The sequence below is a fragment of the Camelus ferus genome, chromosome 1, assembly GCF_009834535.1.
Source record: "Camelus ferus isolate YT-003-E chromosome 1, BCGSAC_Cfer_1.0, whole genome shotgun sequence".
NCBI classification, from domain to species: domain Eukaryota; kingdom Metazoa; phylum Chordata; class Mammalia; order Artiodactyla; family Camelidae; genus Camelus; species Camelus ferus.
In genome coordinates, this window is record NC_045696.1 from 68,739,142 (window position 1) to 68,758,419 (window position 19,278).

Consider the following 19,278-nt stretch of genomic DNA (forward strand, 5'->3'; position numbering starts at 1 on the left):
ATGGCGCTCCCAAATTTGTGGGAGTAATTGAGTTGACGTTTGTACCTAGAACTGTGCCTAACACAGAAAAAGTTCTCAGATGTATTTTTTACACCTAGACGTCTCTCTCCCTATTCAGGACTGGCGGTTATTGTTGTGGGGAAAGGAATTTTCTTCTTATTTAGCTCGGTTTAGATCAGGTGCTGCGTTTCTCCACAAACCCTGGGTGTAGGCATGTGTACTGGCCGAGGTCCCTCCACAGCCATGGGGTGCGGGGCTTTCTGGCTGCGGTGGGTCCTCTCCAGGCTGTATCAGGCCTCTGCACACTCTGAGTTGGTAAACAGCACAAGCCTGGCTTTTAAGTGGCAAAGAATAACTAGCCAACTGCAGGGCTGGCTGCCTCTCACATGCCGGGCCAGCCGCTCTGTTCACAGGAAAACCTGTAGTTGTCTGCAGACAGACAAGCTTTGGGATTTGGATCTTTTTCCTTTCCTAGTGTAGTGCAGATGTTAGAATTGCCTTTTTAGTTGGTTGTCCCCATTTAATTGGTGTCCTTTTGCCAGGGTCCCGAAGAAAAGCAGAGAACTATAGCCATCTGGCAAGGGAAACCAAAGAGAAATCAGACTTTGTCCCTCTCCACCCTCCACACACACGCCCGCACGCGCACACACACACACACACCATGATGATACAAATACCTTATTTGAGACGCTCAGTTATTCTCTCTCAGGGGCTGGAAGCAGCCACAAGGGGTGAAGGAGGGAGCTGGAGGAACGTATCTTTTAAGGAAGAAGACAGATTCTGTTCTGTCAGGTTCCTCCGAGTGTGTGTAAGAGCAAGTCAGAGGAGAGAGAGAGAGAGGAAAAGGCAGAGGGAGAGAGGGGGAGAGGGGATCTGTTGCAGGCAGAGGAAGGCGTGACCTGAATGGAGAATGCCAGCCAATTCCAGAGACACACAGGGACCTCAGAACAAAGATAAGGCATCGCTGACACCACACCGGGGACGAGCTCGCAGACAAGTCAGGCCGGGGGGACCAGGCAGCCAGGAGCACCCAAGACAGGAAAATGAGGTGAGTGCCAGGGCAGAGTGGGCACGGGGGTCCCTTCAGGGACCAGGTGTCAAGTTGCCCTGGAGGGTCTGACCTTGTCTACAGGCAGACTCACCTGCGAGTCCTGTGGGTGGTGCAAGGGCTTCTCATCAATCCGGGGCTCTGAGAAGGGAGACTCGGGCTGGGGCCTTCCCTGGGACTCCGGAGACATGCAACTTGAAACGGGAGGCTGTGTGTAAATACCACCAGACGCCGCCGGAGCTCAGATTTCTCTCTCTGGCAGCACAGGGTGCTGCCTGCTGGCCAATGTGACTTTCCTCCTGTTGCCCACACGGCTGAGTTTTTGTTCTCCTGTGCAAAAAGCATTGGTTTAGCTCTTCCAACACTTTCTGAGTTAGATATGTGTTTGTGTGTTTATTTGTTCTGACCGGAAGAAACCAGCTTCCCACAGCTCAGCTCTGTGGTTTCTTAAACCTTCTGAAGTTTGCTATTTAAAAGCTCAATTTAGAAAACTAAAAACCTGTCCCCATTTTATAATCCCCTACAAATATCTACATTCCTCACTGAAATCAGAGGCTGCTGGTGGCATGAATCAGGCTATGAATTGCACCAAGTGGCTCTTAAAGGGGTATTACAAATTGGAGAAAAAAATCTTTGGAGTTCTCAACCTAGGACCTTAAATTCTAATTGTTTCCAAGCTCTTCAGCATTTTGTATTCCTCAGCCTATACTTAGAATTACTTGATCCTTGTTACCAGACATTCCTTATAAGTTTTCCTCTACAAGTCTCAAAATCCAACCACCGTAATTATTTTGGCTACTTAAAAGTGCTAATGATATTAAAAATACAAAAAACAAAAACACTCTGCAGATATGTTAAGTCCCTTAACACCTCTTTTCCCATTTATTTTCTTCTCAGTTGGAAAAGGGTTTCTATTTGTTTCTCTTCTGCAAAGTCACTTTGCAACTTTTCTGGGTCTGGGGGCAATGAGGGGCTTCAGCCTGTGATAACTCTGAACTCAGATTACCTGTGGTTCAATGAGATAATCGGGTCTTTAAAGTTAATCCAATCATTCTGTTCTTTTTAAATCCACTGTAATTTTAAACCTGCCATCTAACTCCATTTTCCTTTCTCCTAAAAGAGATGAGATTTATGCCCATCTACATTAAATGACAAATTTGATTAATCCGTCCACCATTCGAATCCCACCCTGACACCCAGTGCCCCAGCCATACCATACTACAGGGCTAGTGATCACTTCTGTGTCCTTGTGTTTGCTCATCCTTTAACCCAGAATAGCTCTCCCTCTTACTTCCACCTAGAGGACCCGATTGTTCAAGCCAGCTCAGACATCTTCTAAGCATCTTCTTTGTGCTGTCTCTGTGTTTGGGAGCTACACCTCTTCTTATCTTTGTAATATCTCCTTGTTAAAATGTCCACCTCCTCTTCCAGGACTGGATGTTCCTTAAGGAACAGGACCTATGTCTTGTTCATCTTTGTATGCCCAGCACCTAACATAATGTCTGTTTTCCTGTTAGGTATTCAATAAACATTGGCTGAATTGAATTCAGTTGTTCAATAGCAAAACTTCTACTGGAAAAGTGCTCCACTAGAAGCCTCTAAAAAGTCTTGCCTCACATGGACACAGGACTTCAGATTTGGAGTTTTTTGTTGTTATTGTTTTTTGTTAATGGAGGTACTGGGGATTGAACCCAGGACTCCATGCATGCTATGCACGAGTTTCATCTGGGCTTGAAATTTCGAATGAGGTAAGTATTTATGGAGAAATGAGAATCAAAGAGTTAAACAAATTGCCCAGAGCCACACCAATGATCTCGAAAAAGCCCAGACCCATACTTAGATCTTTGGGCTCCAAGTTCAGGGTTTTTTCTACTGTTTTCTGCCAGACCCTCAACCAAGGATGTTATTCTACACCAGTGGCTCTCGATCCTAGCTACACATTAGAACCACCTATGGTGCTTTAAAAAATTACAATGACCAGGCCTCACTCCAAACCAATTAAACTAAAATCTGTTTGGGAGGAGCTTTGGTATTAGTTTGGGGGTTTTTTGTTTGTTTTTTTGTTTTTAATTTCCACATAAAGCCATGGGTTTTTGAATTATTTTTCACAAGATTAATTGCTTTGGCCAGATGCCTGGGCATGATATGGGCATGGACCCAGCTTCCTCTGTGAGCTTTTGTTATTCCCTTCTTCTGCTGAAGCTAATTCACCATATGGCACTGGACATGACACATCACCTCTTGGGGTATCCTTTTCGTCATCTGTCCAATAAGGATGTTGTCAAAGGGATCTGTACAGTCCTTTTCAACTCTTCTACCCCTTAACAGCCTTGACGTAGTGTAGGTTGAAGTGAGGAGTGAGTGGAAAGAAATAGAAATTGTGAAAAGTGAAATAGAAATTGCTGCTCATTCCACAACCGTTGATATAGGCCAGCATTTTTATGCATTCCTAAGATTCTGCTCCTACAGTAGAATGCATGAAATCCTAGCTTTATAGGTTACTTCTGACATTTCAAGCAAATGTAACTTAACTTTCTGATTAGTTGGAGAATAGATAGCAGGTGTCAGAATTTGTACAGCCGGTGCCTGGTGGATAAGAAGCCAAAAACATTCAAAAAGTGTGATGGGAAATGAAAGCCGCCACTTACATCCTTTGATTTGCAGCCCCGAAAGCAAGCAAGCAAACATATGCTCAGGCTTATTATGTGAAAGGAGAGATTCATTTCATATGTTCGAAACTGTTTTGAGATGCAAACAAAATAGAACAGAAAGCTTCACAGGCCTTCCTCCCACGCTGACCAGTTGCCTACTACACATGGTCCTAGGCCTCAGAGGATAGACGGGGCCATCAGCTGGGGCCAGCACCTGATGGAACCAGCATGAGGAAGCTCAGCATCTCCTCCATGTGGTCTGGAAAAAGCAGACATGGAGAAAGCTGACCTTACATAAGCTGGGTGTCGCTATTGCAGGGAAGTCCTGTTAGGGAGCCAAAGCTCATTCCTAACCCCTGCTTTTCGGGAAGTAGCCGGATGGAGTAATCAGAACTAATGTTTGTGCCTAGAGCTGGACAGTTAACAAAGTACTTACTTTCCAATCCTCCTTTACTCTGATGGCAGCCCTGGGGGTGTCATTATTATCACCAGTTAGTGGATGAAGAAACTGAGACAGAGACCTCACATGACTTCCCAAATGGGTTGGATAAATAAAGTCAAAGCTTGGACTTGAATCCAGCTCTTCCAACCTAAGATCAGTGCTCTCCCCTCCTGAAGCGAAACTGAACCAGAATCCCCAGATATACCCTTGGTATATCTCCTCACTTGAAAATGGGGCTGCCCTGGGTCCCACAAGGCAAAATTTCTAGACCCAGCTTTCCTACTAGTTCATGGGAGAGCTTGGACCTATGCCTTCCCTTCTCTCTGCCTTGGAGGCCCTCCCTCCACAGATTGGTTTAAAAAAATATTGACCCTGGCAATTGGATTAAAACATTTTGTTTCCTTAGTTGCATCTCACAAGTTGCTATTGTAGGGACCTTGGAAATTTTTTAAATAACTTTTTTTTTATTGAAAAAATAGCACGAAGTCCTTCTAGACACATTTAAACAATTTATATACACAAAAATAAAGTTAAAAACCCTCATATTACCATGTCAGAGATAAACACTGTTAATACCCCACTGATATCCTTCGAGGCCTTTTGCACTTATGTCTTTAACTGTTATGAAAATATTATATGACAGCCAGGTAATTTATCTATGTAATTATCTCATTGTGTTTACACACTCAAAAAATCACCTGTGTGCATATATACATATACATTGCATCTGTTTACTGGGAGGGGTGGAGCAGGTTGGGGAGAAAAAACTTCCTGATTGGCCAAACTATAACTATTAATCTGAAGATGCTAGTATAATTTCCCAGAGGTTACTTTTTAGGCTGTATAAGAGTCTGGCCCCACTTCCGTGGTTTGTTCATTTATTCATCATCTATTATATACTCTCTGTGTAGGCTCTATATTAGGTCTTCTACATACATCATCTCTAATGTTCATGAGAGGCCTGTAAATTAAAGATTATTATCTTCATTTTACATACAAGGAAATGGGAGCTCAGAGACTAATTAATAAGATTTCACAGCCAGTAAGTAGAAGAATTGGGATTTGAACCCAAATACATCTAACTTCAGGGGCTGTGCCTAGAGCAATGCAGTGTGATACGTGCTCTGACTGGAAGCATGCACGGGGGCTGGGATCTGGAGGAGTGAAGGATACCCCAGATATCCTGGAAATCTTTGAGCTGGATGGTGGAGGATAATTAAGACAACCAGGTGAGGAACGAGCAGGGCATGTGTAATGGGACCAAGGCCTGGACAGGCATGACGTTCTCCCAGAATGATATGCCAGAGTGTGGCTGCATGGAGATGAAGCTGGATGGGCAGGTCCTCACTAGATCAAAAAGAGCTCCTCAGCCTTCCCTGCAGCAGATGCTTTACCCTGCACGTGCGGTGGAGTGGTGTGGGCACATCTGTGTTTTAGAAAATCAACCTTGGCAGAAGATGGCTGAATGGTATGGGGCCAGGGAGATCAATCAGGATGCAATAGCAATAGTTCAGATAAGAAAATTTAAATGAATGGACTGGAGAGGAGCAGTGGATTTCCAAAACATAAGAAGCAGAACAAATAGGATTTAGGGAAGAAGCTGATGAGCCAAGTTTGGGACATTTGAGTTCAAAGTCCTTGGGTCTTGCTGTGGGAGCAATCTATTTGATGCCTGGTATGGTGTATATTGATCATTAGGGTTTTGACAAGCCTTGGACATTCTGCCTCATTATTGCATCAGCCACTTTGGGTGTGTTCTGTAAGTTTTATTGAATTTTCCTTGCCCCTTATGCAACTCTCAACAGCCCATTATCTCTGATTCCTACAGCTGGAAATAAACTATAGGGTTTTGATCCTTTTATAAGATCACCTATCTTTTTTACCAAGAGAAAAAACAAAAAACTTGTTTTGCTCATTCCTTCTTAATTCAAAAGTTTACATATCTGGATTGTTTTTGTTAATCCATACTACAGATGGGTGATGGGTACTACAGATCCCATCACCAAGTGTAAGTCTCATCTCTACAGTATCGTGTTACTATGGCTTACTTTTTAGAAAACTGAATCAAGAGTTTATGATTCTTAAATGAAGCTGAGATGAAGAAATGATACCAACTTTCACCTAATTATGAAATTTACATTTTTCAACAGGAAAGTGATATGCATTAGAGTCCCAAGTATGGTATTTTCTCGGAAAGTTTAATACTATTATGAAATCTTTAAAAGAGCACAACTGGAAGAAACTTCAGAAATTGAGTTAGCACACACTGTCAGTCAGATATAAAATATTTCCATCATCATAGAAAGTTTTGTTGGACAATGCTGATTTAGATGCTGTCACATAAGACAAGGTTTAAAGAACTGAGATGAAAAGTTTTAAGCAGGGAAACACAATAGGTCATTTCAAAAATTTAAATAATCTATTTTAGGAGGTGAGGAATAGACTATGATATTTCAAAAAACAAAACCAGAATATAGCTACCATTTGAGTGCCTGATGTTCAGTGCTATGTTAGGTCAACTTACATATATTATGTTATATAATACCAATCTTGAGTGTGGTTACTGATGAGGAAACTGAGGGCCAGAGAGATTAGTTAACTTTTAGGATTATACAGCTAAGAATAAAAGGCTCAGGTCTACATGATTCCAAAGAACTATACCGTACTAGATGTAAGCTTCAAAGACAGAATTTACTTCAGTCTTATAAATATAAATAAGGTAACTTTTTTTTTAATTCACTTGTTGATGGACATAGGTATTGTTTACTGTTTTGTTTTTTCATTACAGATAAAACATAAATATTCATGAACATGTATTTTTCCAGATTTACTGAGGCAAAATTGACAAAATTTGTAATATATTTCAAGTATACAACATGATAACACAATATATACATACATTATGAAGGAATTTCCATAATTAAATTAATTGATATATCCATCAACTCGGTTACTTTTTTTTTTACTTTTTTCCCCTTTTCCAGTTTTATTATGTAGCATTATTATAGTTCAACTGCACATACACATGATATTGCATGTAAATACATATACACAGTATACTGCACATTTTTTTAGTTTTCATGTATGTACTAATTATTGTTTCTAAGAACAGATTAGATCTTTAGCTTTTTAAACTTACATAGTTATCAAAGGAATAAAGCCAACTACAAAATAAGAATCAACAGAATGCGGTAATCCAATCATAAAGGACAGTCAAATGTGCTTACACATATTTAAGAAACCAAAATAATAATTAGTTCATTTGTGTCATTATTATTATTATTATTATTTAGATTCTTTATATAAATGATGTCATATGGCGTTTTTCTTTCTCTTTCTGGTTCACTTCACTTAGAATGACAATCTTCAGGGCCATCCATATTGCTGCAATTGGCATTATTTTATTCTTTTTTATGGCTGAATAGTGTTTCATTGTATATATGTACCACATCTTCTTTATCCAGTCATCTGTTGATGGACATTAGTGTTGTTTCTATGTCTTGGCTATCATAAACAGTGCTGCTATGAATATCAGGGTGCATGTGTCTTTTTGAATTTTATTTATCTCTGGATATATGGCCAGGAGTGGGATTGCTGGATCATGTGGTAAGCCTATGTTCAGTTTTTTAAGGAACCTCTATGCTGTCCTCCATAGTAGCTGCACCAATCTACACTTCCACCAACAGTGTAGGAGGGTTCCCTTTTTTCCACACCCTCTTCAGCAGTTATCACTTGTAGACTTTTCAATGATGGCCATTCTGGCTGGTGTGAAGCGATACCTCATTGTAGTTTTGATCTGCGTTTCTCTGACAATTAGCGATGCTGAGCATTTTTCATGTGCCTATTGGTCATTTGTATGTCTTCATTGGAGAATTGCTTGTTTAGGTCTTCTGCCCATTTTTTGGATTGGGTTGCTTGTTTCTTTGATATTAAGGTGTATGAGTTGTTTGTTTATTTTGAAAATTAGTCTCTTGTCAGTCATATTTTGCAAATATTTTCTCCCAGCCTGTAGATTGTCTTTTTGTTTTGTTGATGGTATCCTTAGCTGTGCAATAAATAAGGTAACTTTTGAAGTAGTTAACTATATCATTAGAACAGCTCAAGCTGAACCTGAATAATCATCTATCAAGAATACTGGAATTGATCCCTCTGTGAGGAATGTTTTAAAATTGTTCTAAGACTCTGTGAATGGATAATAACTATGGAAACAATGAATTGAGAAAGTGAAATATAAAAAAAAGAAAGAAAGAAATTGAGTTAGCACCTTCCTGTATTATAGCCTGGGTAAGCAAGGCCCAGCGCAAGGGAAGTCCCTGCAGCAGGTCAGTGGCACAGATATGCTGGGAACTTGGTCTCTCAGCTGTTGATTTAGTTAAATGGCAAAGACCTGTGTCCATGAATGTGCGTTAATCTATGTATGTTTTTCAGGTGGCTCCTTCTCTGTCATGCTCTGTGCTTCTCCTTGTTGAAGGCTTCGGCCCACATCGTGGAGCTTAACAATATGTTTGGCCAGATCCAGTCGCCTGGCTATCCAGACTCCTATCCAAGTGATTCGGAGGTGACTTGGAATATCACTGTCCCAGAGGGATTTCGGATCAAGCTTTACTTCATGCACTTCAACTTGGAATCCTCCTACCTATGTGAATATGACTATGTGAAGGTGAGACCCCTGGTAGTCCCTAACTGGGCCAGGTTCTCTGCTAGAGAATCTGCTGAGAGTTAGAGGAGCCTGGATGAATTAGATGCTGTTTTAACTTCCCAGGCTGGCAGTCTAGTGAGGGAGACATACAGTGTTACAACATGAGGAATGGAGGTTGGGGGTGGTATGCTAGGTGCAGGCTGAGTAGCTAGACCTAGAAAGTACCTTGAGGAAAACTGAGGCTGACAAAGTGTGACTCAGCCAGACACAACCTTCCCTTTTCCTTTCTGTTCTCGAAGTCTTTAATGTTTCCACTAACCACTGCTCCAATGTCATCTTTAATTCAACAGGCAGAAAAGGGCAGAGACCCCAGAATAAGCATTAATCAGAGTAAGCTATAATTATATCCAAAGCTGAAGCATTAGAAATCATTGCCCAGTTCTCTAGGTAATGATCAAGTGTCTGGAAAATACGGGGTATGCAGTAGGGGACAGTAGGAGGTGAAGTTGGAAGGTTGGATTGGGGTGAGATTCTGAAGGGTCTTGAAGATGCTAGAGTTTGGATTTTATCAGCAAAGGGTATGGGCAAGGGTGGGGGTCACTATCAGAGGTGGATGTGAAAAACAAATGAAAAAGGATCAAGAAATGATTACAACATCAAAACAACATGTTCTGGAATTTAGGGAGAACCCACAAACAATGCCATGGATGGGAAGCTATTCTCCTTTAAAAGTGGGGCTAGAAAACTTGGAGTCCTTCTGAGAGATCAAGTTTATTAAGGTTGTATCTGGTTCAAAAAGATGTGGAGACCTGAGAACCTACTCTCCAAATCCTCTCTGGCTTCCTGGAAGAGGCTTTCATCAAATCACTTTAGAGTAGATTTTCTGTATTTTTGGTATTAATATAGTCTCGTGTTTTTAAAGCCAGTAATTCAACAAGAGTTAATGTTATATTAACCAGAATGTTTGATTAACAACAATGTAGTGTGTTTGCAAGGTGCTTTTACACACGTAAGTTCATTCAATCTTTGAAACAATCCTATAAGGCAGGTATTACTATCCAATTTATAGGCAAAGAAACAAATCCAAGAAGGTGAAGCAGTGCACCCAAGATTGTACAGCTAGTAAATGATGGATTAAGACTCCAAACCCATGTCTTGTGACTTTCAAACCTGTGCTTTTCTGGCTCTACCAAGCTGTTCAAAACTATTCCACCAGCCCCAGAATACTGCAGGGGCTTACAAGACCACTGCAGGATGGAGGACGGGGAGAGGCCAAATGAGTGGAAATGTGAACCCCTACCCTGATTAAACTCATTTTAAATGTTGAGTGTTACTGATTATAGATGTTGAGTATGCATCAAGTATCCCATTTACAGCAGTTTGGGACCTAAAAACTTTCTAAAATTGGTGCTCCATGGCAGTTTCTCAGTTTCAGCACTATTAACATTTTGAGTCAGATAATTCTTTGCTGAAGAAAGCTGTTTTGAGAATTAGAGGATTTTTAGCAGTGTTCTGGTTTCTACTCACTAGATCCCAATGGCACCTCCCCTCCAGTTGTGACAACCAAAAATGTCTCCAGCAGTTACCAATATCCCTGAAAGGTGCAAAAATCTCCCCATTTGAGAACAATTGCTCTATGGAATGCTACCCTTCTTTGAATGTCCTGTGCTAGGAACTGTGAGAACTTAAGGACACTAAAGATCTAGTCCCTTAAAAAGAGAGATGAGCCTAGAAAAATAGCCATTGCACAAGGTGGAAAAGAGTAATGACAATAAAAGACTTGACAGATAAAGAATGAGAAGAGGTAGAGTTGGTAACTCTAAGAAATGATGAGGGTTGGTCATCTAGACTGATGTATAGTTTCTGTAAATTCATTAAAAATGGAGCCAACATCTCAGAGTCGCAAGGATCAAGCAGGGAGTGTTCACTGGGACCCCAAGTGTTCATCACCTTAAATGGAGATATTTTTCAAACAGGTGAGTTATGTCTTCCAAACCCCAGGAGAAGATACATTCTGGGGAGGGGGCATTAGATTAGCAGAATCCCCCAGCCCATTCCCCTAGCTAATGCTGGCCATAAAAACATGATATTCTCAAATATTTGGGTTGGAAAGTGAACTTAGTAGAAGGAAAATGACCAAACATTGGCTTAATACAGCAGTAAGTTCCATAGATTTAAACAAGACTAGATGAACTTCCTAATTGCTTTTTTCTCTACTTTTAAACATGTCAACCATCTAGAAATTTTGTCAGTGGAAACACTTTCCTTTATTGGTAGCTGAGACCTCAAGACCACAAAAATTACAATTAATTTTCTTTAGCTGTGACAATGACTTATTTTCTTTTTAATTTTTTTTAATTGAAGTATAATTGATTTACAATGTTGTGTTAGTTTTTGGTGTACAGCATAGTGATTCGGTTACACATACACATGTATTCTTATTCATATTCTTTTTCATTATATGTTGTTACAAGATATTGAATGTAGTTCCCTGTGCTATACAGTAGGACCTTGTTGTTTATCTATTTTGTATATAGTAGTTAGTATCTGCTAGTCCCAAACTCCTAATTTATCCCTCTCACCCCTTTCCCCTTTGGTAACCATAAGTTTGTTTTCTGTCTGTGAGTCTCTTTCTGTCTTGTAAACAAGTTCCTTCATGTCATTTTTTTAGATTCCACATAGAAATAATATCATATTATGTTTGTCTTTCTCTGTCTGACTTATTTCACTTAGTTTAATAATCTCCAGGTCCATCCATGTTTCTGCAAATGGCATTATTTCATTCTTTTTATGGCTGAGTAATATTCCATTATGTATATACACTACATCTTCTTTATCCAGTCATCTGTCGATGGATGTTTAGGTTGCTTCCATGTCTTGGCTATTATGAATAGTGCTACTATGCATATTGGGGTGCATGTATCTTTTCTAATTAGAATTTCTTCTGGATACATGCCCAGGAGTGGGATTGCTGGATCAACAGTGACTTATTTTCATTATCCCCTCCTACCTCCACCTCAAGAATTGATTTCAATTCATATGCAATCATTTCTTGCAAGTTCTCCTCTTTTCAGACAGATGCCAAGTCTGACTTGTTAGGACTCCTTTATCAAGATAATAAACACACAATAGAGGATTTAACTAATTCCTTTGCCCTAAATAAATTGCATCCCCCTGGCAAGGCAAATTAAGGAGTTGACATCAGCTACATTTTGTAGTGAAAAAAATGATACTTTTCAAGGAAAACAATAGAATCTGAAGACGTCTTCTGACCCTCAATTAAGGACACTGCAATACATTTCTACCCAAAGCTTGGCCTTTCTGGCTGGAGGATATTTTGGAAACTGATCGATGGTTTCAATCCAGGGTGGTGAGACACCTTCCTGAAAGCCCAGGGAGATGGAACTAGGCCCTCTGGAAGGGCAGCATGATCTTGGGTTCTTCCCTGGGATTCAGGAAATGCCTGTTCTAGTCCCAGATCTGACACTAACTTTCAAATGATCTGGAGTAGACAGTACAATCTTTGAGCACTCTCTCTGCTCCAAAATTAGACTTGTGACCTCTGGGCATAGTAAAGAAGCAGTCTGCATGAGGCTGAGCTGCCTGCCTGAAGGGACCTCCAGTTCTTGTATCTCTGATTTAAACACATTTTTCAATTCCTTTAGAAGAAAGGATTAACATACTGAGCAGGGAGGGCATGAGATATTTCTTTGCTTGGGCCTGCACGGCCCAATTCCTTCCAGAATGTCATCTCAGCACTGGCACTGGCCTCCCCACAGAGGTTCCAGCAGCCGTGGGTCTGAGCAGTCCATCGCTGGCAGGACACTGCACTCTGTCGGCTGACAACCAGTGCCCCCGTGGAGACAGGCTCTGTGCCTTCCCCATATATGCCAGGCAGAGTTCCCCTACTGGACTCAAGATCTCACAGAATGTCAAGCCGCAGGGGCCCTCAGGAGACCCCCCTAGTCCCATGTTGTTGTTATTGTTTTTCAAATATTTTCTCCCCAGTGAACATTTCCTTCTAACAAATCTTCTACCAGGCTTGATATAGAAAACAGAAGTGGGGCTGAAGGTAGCTCAGAAGCTCACTAGCTCACTCATTCTCCTTGGTTCACCTGAAGATCACACCTTGCAGGAATTATAGCTTGAATATTGCCTAAGTTCCCCAGTTCAGGGACAAGATTAGTGCTCTCACCTGTGAGAAGCCTTCCAGTCAAAACCCACTGACTTTTTCTAATTGCATTCTTCCCCCTAAGCCTCCACTAGTAGAATGAGTGGCTTTCCTGGCTATAAATGAGAAGGTGGCTCTTCCCTTTTTGCCTGAGTAAAGCATGAGCATGCCATGTCATCTTTGGGTAAGTCAGCACCTCTTTCCAAAAGTCTGTTTTTTCATATGTTCCATGAGAGGGTGAGATGAGATGATCCCTGAAGTCCCTTAAATTGCAGAATTTTAATCCTAATTCTCCTTGCCAGAGCTTGCCAGATTACCCCACTAAGCCCTCATTATCCTAGTTAGGGTGATGCCAGGAAATGGTAATAATTTGTTACAATGGTGACTTCTCAAAGTTCCGTGGTCATAAGCACTCCATTAAGAGATGACAGTCTGGTGGGGATGCCTTAGTGACACATCATTTAAAGAAAACTTGTAAATGTATCATGCTAGCACTGTCCTTTTCCAAGGAACTTTAAATATCACTCATTTCCGTTTGATGGGATAATATCCTCTGTTTTAAGGCTTTTTCACTCTTTGACTGAATCCCCCTGGCAGGCCTAGGAGTGGGTTTAAAGGACCCTCCAGCTCACAGGAATCCTTTCCGACCCAGCCCCAGTCCACAGACTGCCCTTCCCATCCTGGCCCATCAGATTGATGATGACAGAACTGCTGACACAGCACATCGGTAGCTTGAAGAAGAGCAGGACCCTAAGGCTGTGGTCCAGATGCTCTCATTTGATGAAAATTCCTCTCCAGCCTGATTTCCCGCAGTCATTGGTCTTCAAGGCACATGCACATCTGCACAACAGCATCTGCTTCCTTGGAATGTGGCTGCAGTGTGTGGATTCCTGCAGCGCACAGATGAGACAAAGGAATCACAGCTGGTTAACACTGTAGGCAAGGGGCAGAGCACAGATGCTGGCCAGGCAGTTGGGAGGCCTGGATTCTTTGTCATTCTCTAAGTAACCCTGGGCGAGTGACTAGTTTTAGAGAGGACTCTGTTTCCTCGTCTCTCAGATATGGAGGGTTGAACATGCTGCTCCCTAAGGCCCACCTAGTGTTGATAGTGTATGCACCTAAGACCTCAGGAATCGTGTTCAACCCCACGATCATCATGACAAGCCCAAGTCACACTGGGACCAGAATTTATATCTCAAAACTTTCAGTCTTTTCTTCTTTTAAAAATGTTATGCGACAGTGGAGTCCCATTTATGGATGCTTAGGTTTTTAAGTGTAATGTAATGTAAGTTAAGTGGAATGTAAGGCAAACACTGCCTATAGGCAAACTTATTCAGTCTCTTAAATATGGCAGAGCACGGTCTTTTAGAATGTCCAGAAGAGACTTTTTTCCCCCAGAAATGCAACAAGTTACAGTCCTTTTGGTTGAGTATCAGATGCAGTGGTCGACTTTTGCTGAGAAAGGAGCCCTGGAGCTATAGTTACTGAAAATTGTACTCAGAAACCAGAACCACCAAGGGAACAGCAGGTTCACATGTCCTATTTTCAAGTTCGCTTCATGGCATCTGTTCATTGGAAAAGGAGATAATAAAAACCTGCGTTTGGTAAACGCAGTAAAACACAGATTTTTATTGTCTCTCCCTTTTTCTCCTTCTCTGATTGAGTGCGTGTAGCTCAACTGGCACCTGTTAAATGCTCATGTGATGCAATGCCACTTTTCTCCCCTTAACCCCATAATCTAAATATATTCAACATTTCTTCCATTCTTTCCACCGTTAACCCCTTGTTCCAATTCTTATTCCTCTCACCTAATTTATTGCAATAGCTTCCTAAATGTCTACCAGCTGTCAGTCTTTCCCCAGCCAGTCCCCCCTCTACATGTACCCGGGGAGATCTTCTTAAACATTGCTTTTATTATGCCACTCTCAAAACCTTTCGATGGTTCCCTGCTGTCTTTGGAATGAAGTCCAAGAATCCTATTGAAAACCCACCATAAGCTGGACACTGCATCAAAGACAGGGCTCATGAAGATGAGTGAGACAGTACCTGCCCTCCAGGAATTTACAGATTTCATCATGTGTTATGAGACAAGTATATAATTAATAAGTTAAAGCTGGGCAAAGCAACATAAGGGTATGTGTGTAAGTTGTGGTGTGGTAATTTCTGGGTGTTGAAGAAAGGCTTTGGAAATAGTTGATATTTGAGATAAATCTCAAAGGGTAAATAGGAATTTAACAGTGCAATTTCCTAAGCTTTCCAATCTCCCTAAACATTGATTTTGTCATTGTTACCAAAAAAAGACGTTCTTTTGGGGGTTTTTTTGTTGGTTTTTTTTTTTTTTTTTACTTTTTTTTTTTTTTTTACCGCAGTGTAGTTGGTTTACAATGTTGCATTAGTTTCAGGTGTACAACAAAGTGATTCAATTTTATATATATTATTTTTCAGATTCTTTTCCATTATAGGTTACTACAAGATACTGAATATAGTTCCCTGTGCTATACAGTAGGTCCTTGTTATTTTTCTGTTGTATATATAGTAGTGTGTATATGTTAATCCCAAACTCCTAATTTATTCCTAAAAAAGATGTTCTTGACGATGTAGTATCTTTCTCATGGGTTATAGAGGGTTTAAATGAAATGACAGTGATGAGTGGAATCAGTACTGCAAAAGGCAATCATGCCTAATGTTTCAGAGATCAGGCTCTAGAGCCAGTGAGACCTGGAGTCAGGTCCTGCTTCCACTTCTTCCAGTAAATAAGGATAGTAATAATGCCTATCTCCTGGGCCTATTGTGAACCCAAGTAGGTAAATGCTTTATTGACAGATGTCTAACACCTGTGGAATTAGCTCAGTGAGTAGTACTATAGTGGCAATGATGGCAAGGGTGTGAGCACTAATGAGCCTGCTGGTGTGATGGATGCTCAGTGAGTGTCAGTCTTCTCATCGGCTCTGACTCTACCACTAACTGGCTGTCTATGACCTTGCTCATGTCACTCAGTTTTTTCAGGCAATTTATGGAAAAAGTACTTTGAAAGGACAATCAAATGCAGGCAGTTGCTTATTTCTCCTGTGTGTTCACCTTGCGGTAACACACGTTTATGGCACTTTCTGATCTATTGCCTCCTGTGATTCTCATGGACTAGGGAGAGCAGGGATTATTACACATAATTTATAGGAAAGGACGATGAGCATCAAGAGCTTGAGCAGATTTGTCCAAGTCTTTATAGCCAAGCCGGGTCTCCATTTCTGGTCTTCCTACTCCCAAGTCATGATCTTGTCTCTCCACTGGGCCCTTCTCAGAGCAGCTTTTATCCTGGTAGGGATTTTGATGTGCTTCCTGGCTATAAGGGAAATTTAGTAAAAGTTCATAAAACTGAAGGAACTTGAGGGTCCTTTTGTAGTCTAGAGAACTTTATTTTATTAAATAAAGAACTTTCTTTTTTATCCTGACTTAGAGAGAAAAAAATATTTTACAAAAATAATAGGAAATGGAGTCTGAGCTCTGAAGGATGGGAAAGTACTCTATTTTTAATCTGTTTGTGGTCCGCAAGTTCTAATGGCGAACTCAAGGTCATTGCACTAGACTGTCAGCCCCATGAGTTCAGGGCCTATGTCTGTGTTTATTTCTGGTAGTGAGCACAGTCCCGGGGATAGATCAGGAAAAAGCATGTATCTCCTGGCGGTGAGCATAAAGGAAAGGCCTCTGGTCTAGAAATTAGCCACTGACTCCTGCTGAGACAATGAGCAAGTCAATTTTCTGCTCTGGGCCTCCATTTCTCCATCTGCCCAACGAGGAAATTGGACTGGCTGGCCTCTCCAAGACCTTCCAGATGCTCCCTTCCCAGGCTTCATTGGGTCAGTCTGCATCCTGCTGTGTAACTGAGAGATAAGTCCCTCCCATGGCCCTGCTCCAAGACTGACTCCTCTGACCCCCGCTCCTAATTTCTGTGCAATGCTCTGTTTTTACTCAGAGCATGCCCTCGACCTTCAGCTGCTGCCACAGCTCTGCTCGTTTTCTGGGAGTAGACAGGAGGGCTTACCCCTGAAGGAAAAGAGAATTGGGTAAATGTTTCTCATGAATTTCAATTGTATTCCCTAGTGGAGTTGTTCCACTCCAGAGACACCAGGTCCCAAAACCAATTCTAGCTGATTCAGAAGAATCAGGAAGTGAAAATGAGCTTCAGAAAAGTGTAACGGAAGCTTATTTTAGGTAGCAAGTGCCAACAGCACAGGCTCTGTAGTGATAGAAAACAGAAGGAAGGTCCCAGCCCTGGGGCAGAGCATGGGGACAGGTGTAACCTGGTGTGCAAATCTGTGTGCTTATGTGTACACAGGTTGCTCTCAGACAAACCTTGGTAAAAAGCAGGGCTTGAGTTTACTTTGGCGTGCTCATAGAAGAAAAAGTAGGGAAGGGGAGATATTTATTTATTCAACAAATATTCATTGAATGCCTATCATTCACTAGAGCTTGGGGTGTGGGGGTAATTAAGACAGAAACCCCTGTCGGCAGGGTATTTACATTACACTGGGGGGAACAGACAATAAACGCTAAATATAATTTACAAGTTAATTATACAGTGGTAGTAAGGTGATTCACAAAGAAATGAAATAGAGCAGGGTAAAGAGGCTCACATGAGTTGGGATGAGAGTTACCACTGCAATATGTTGATCAAGGCGGTCCTTGTGAAAAGGGTGACATTTGAGGCGAAAATTAAAGAAATAGAGGAAGTCAGCCACTCTTCCTGGGAGCAGGAAGAGCCAGTGCGAAGGCCCTAAGGGGGGAAGTTCCTGGTGTGTTTGATGAACAGCAAGGACAGCAGTGTGGCTGGAGCAGGAGGACATGGATGGGAGGTGAAGACAGAGAGGCAGAGCTGGGAGCAGGAAGAGCCAGCCTGCTAGCTAGGGCATCTGGGAAAGGGTCCCTGCTGAATGCTGATAGGCAATGGCAGACTTTACAGGCTGCTTTCACGCCCTGGTGTTATTTGACCTCCTGACTCTTAGAGAATAGAATTAACGTCCACCTAGTACTAGTACTAGTCTGTGAAAATTGAGGCCTGAACATGTGCTTTAAATGATCAGCGAGGGGATCTGGACTGGGGGGTGGGTGGAGGAGGAGGTACTGCAATAGCACACTATTCACCATTCAGATATTCTAGACATTAGTAACCTCAGAACAGAAATCATAGTTAAATGATAGAACAGTTGCACAGTGATGAGTTTTTGTATAATTTATTTCTTTTAATATAATTTAATTGTAAGTTTATGAAACTGAATTTTTCACGATGGCTATGTTTAACCACAGCATCGCAAAAATCTCTTGTAAGCTGATACGAGCCAGTTCCAGGGCACCATTGCCTGGTGAGGCTAAAGTGACACATATGAATGGCAGAGCGGTGACCAGAATCCAAGTCATCTGGTCCCTATTCCAGCTCTGTTGAAAATTTTCCACGGGAAGATTTGAGGATGTACACTGGGGCGAGGCAAGGGGCGGGGCAGGGTCCTGAGCAGTGGCTAACAGGCCAGCTCGCACATTCCTGGAAACTGCCTGGCGACACTGGCTCCTGGCGGGTCTGGGTCCCTTCTCTTCGCTCAGCACTTACTTAATCAGTGCTTTCACCCCAGTCCTGACTGTGACATACTGCTGGCCAGGCTGCCTCTGCGGCAGAGGGATACAACAAGGCTTTGTTTTTGCCTGTCCCCAGGCTAGTTTCCAGTCCTGAACAGTTTGGAATTTAGCCTCCCAGTCCCAGAGGGGATTTGCATGTGAATGGGCCTAGCTCTGAAGTCACAGAACGGGTGAGGTGGGGAGGCCAAGCCATTCCTGGGCAAATGAGAGTGAAGTCCTTCATGGCCCTCCTTCCCAACCGTGATTCCCAGACTCATCCCGCCCACAGCCCCCAGCCCTGCCCCACTGAAATGGTAGGCACTGCCAGTTTCCCACCTGCGGGATGCCTGCCTCCCAAGCTTGGGGCCACCCCTCCCCAGCCAGCTCTTTCTTCTCCCCACACTCTGCTGCCTGGAGACCATGTCCTTTTCTGCCCAGAGCCCTCCTAGCAAATGGGCAATCCCTCCTGGTAACAGTGGGATTCTTGGACTCTAAGGAGCTGCCAGCTGTGTCTCAGGCCTTACTCTGTTCAGGGAGTCTAGCATTTGCATGTACACAATACATACCTTCTTAGGGCCTCACCCAGCTCTATTAGCTCTGATTTTTACTATGATTAACAAACACACTGTATTGGGACTATCAGTATAACTGGGCCCTAATCCTGGCTCTGCCATTATCTGGCCATGTGACTTTCAGCCAGTTACTCCACTTCTCTGAGCCTGT

At 42.1% G+C, this 19,278-nt stretch overlaps 1 protein-coding gene across 5 annotated transcripts in view; it reads left to right on the forward strand.

Moving 5' to 3' along the window:
* Positions 1–672: 672 nt before the first annotated feature.
* MASP1 (mannan binding lectin serine peptidase 1) overlaps positions 673–19,278 on the forward strand; it is a 65,083-nt gene continuing 46,477 nt past the window's right edge. For 3 of the 5 annotated variants that reach the window (XM_032482491.1, XM_032482480.1, XM_032482498.1), the window contains exons 1-3: positions 673–1,048; positions 2,566–2,796; positions 8,570–8,801. In XM_032482491.1, coding sequence (XP_032338382.1) covers positions 2,750–2,796; positions 8,570–8,801 — 279 coding nt within the window. In that variant the 5' untranslated portion in view covers positions 673–1,048; positions 2,566–2,749. The remainder of the gene's footprint in view (positions 1,049–2,565; positions 2,797–8,569; positions 8,802–19,278) is intronic. The other 2 variants (XM_006188848.3, XM_006188850.3) reach the window with 2 other exon arrangements.